Source organism: Orycteropus afer, unplaced genomic scaffold (assembly GCF_000298275.1).
Source record: "Orycteropus afer afer isolate SDZICR_OR568_19922 unplaced genomic scaffold, OryAfe1.0 scaffold00964, whole genome shotgun sequence".
Lineage (NCBI taxonomy): Eukaryota > Metazoa > Chordata > Mammalia > Tubulidentata > Orycteropodidae > Orycteropus > Orycteropus afer.
The window spans coordinates 73799-75590 of record NW_006922551.1 but is presented as its reverse complement, the minus strand read 5'-3'; the positions used below and the strand labels follow the sequence as shown (position 1 = coordinate 75590).

General features: G+C 38.3%; 1 protein-coding gene across 1 annotated transcript; it reads right to left on the bottom strand.

The window, feature by feature from the left end:
* Positions 1 to 200: 200 nt before the first annotated feature.
* Positions 201 to 1154, bottom strand: LOC103212436 (olfactory receptor 51A4-like). Its single transcript, XM_007958411.1, has one exon. It carries the CDS (start codon positions 1152 to 1154, stop codon positions 201 to 203), a length of 954 nt encoding a protein of 317 aa, XP_007956602.1.
* Between the last annotated feature and the right edge of the window lie 638 nt (positions 1155 to 1792).

The window sequence follows — 1792 nt, the reverse complement described above, 5'->3', positions numbered from 1 at the left end:
AGCATTATATTAGTCATTTCATAAAGATGTTCTGTCAATTTCTGCCTTTTGTTTTAAATCTTTAATCAATTTACACTTAATGTCATTACTGTATAAGAAGATGTACTTCTGACAATTTATTACTTTATATGTCTTATATTGTTTCTGTTTCTAATAAAAGAGAATGATTGAGGTATCTTTTTCACTAAGGTCACATTTTATTACTTTAGTACATTTCTCCTGCCCTTGAATACCTTATGCAAGGTTGACCTGATCTGTTTGGTTTTTAGGCTGTATACCAAGGGATTAAGGACAGGGGTCAAGAAGAGGAAGAGGTTTGCCATGGTTACATGGAGAAGAGGAGATGGGAATGTACCAAACCTATGAATTAAGGCCAGCACAATAAGTGGTATATAAAAGATGAAGACAGTAAAGATGTGGGAAACACAAGTATTAAGTGCCTTGAGCTGACCGTCTTTTGAGGCAATACTCAGCACTGTTTTCAAAATCAGTGTGTATGAAATTATAATGAACATAGAGTCAACTCCAAAGGAGCAGAGGACAAGGCACAACCCATAGATTATATTGACTCTGACAGGGCCACATGCCAACTTCATTACATCAGGGTGGTAGCAGTAACAATGGGATAGAATGATGCCCTTGCAGAAGGGCAATTTCTTGAGTAGGATTGGCAATGGGGACATCAATGCCACACCCCGAGCCATAGCCACAAGTCCCATCCAAATAATCCTAGAAGGGATTAAAACCACAGTATAGTGCAGTGGGTTGTGAATAGCTACAAAGCGGTCAAAGGCCATGGCCAACAGGATGGCTGATTCCATGGAGGAGAAAGTATGGATGAAGAACATCTGTATAAGGCAAAAGTGGAACTCAATTTCTCTGTGATTCAGAAAGAAGACATTAAATACGGTGGGTAGAGTTGATAAAGAAAGACCCACATCTGTGGCTGCCAGCATAGACAGGAAGATATATTGAGGTTCATGAAGGCTGGGAGTGGTTTTGATAACACAGAGGATGGTGCAGTTGCCTAGGAGGGCAATTAGGTACATGGCACCTAGTGGGATAGAGATCCATATTTGTACAGTCTCCAGACCAGGGATGCCTGTTAGAAGGAGAGTGGGTGGCTGAAACCAGGTACTGTTTATAAGCTGCATGAAGATATTTCTTGGGGTCCAGGTCAAGTCAGTTTCCAGGTGCTCCTATTGGGAGAGAAACATCACAGATTTTAAGATGTTGTTGTTGTTGTTTGCCGTCGAGTCGGCCCCGACTCATAACGACCCCTCCTTGGGTTTCCGAGACAGTATCACTATGGAAAAGATAATGCATCTAACTTCTCTTGGGAAGCACTAATGTAAGGCATGTTTACAAGGGCTTGATTTTTAGAAGTATTCAAACCTCTCTGAAGAAATATCAGGAGTTAGAACTTGAAAACTTGCTGCTGAGATATAAAAAATAGGAAAATTCCTTTGGCGTAGAGCACTCAATCATTGATCTATTGACAATAAAATTTAAAAGTATAATTATCTCCTTTATTCTAAATATTACAAAAATTTATTCTTATACTTCTTTGTATTTTGTGGTAGCTTTATTTCTCTAATTATGTTTGAATATACTTTTATATTCAGTCAGTTTTGCTGAGAAGAGAAGCTGCTGTACTTTCAAACCCATCAACTTCATACCTATAAATATTCAGGCACCTAGAAACATGTGCATATCTCTACTTGCAGAAATAAAACTTAGAATGTTTCAGTAACCCATATAAGCTACAAGTCATTAAAAAGACTTACATATG

Excerpts from the sequence above, each read along its gene's own strand:
- LOC103212436 (XM_007958411.1), bottom strand. The coding sequence starts at position 1,154 with ATGCAGCTTATAAACAGTACCTGGTTTCAGCCACCCACTCTCCTTCTA.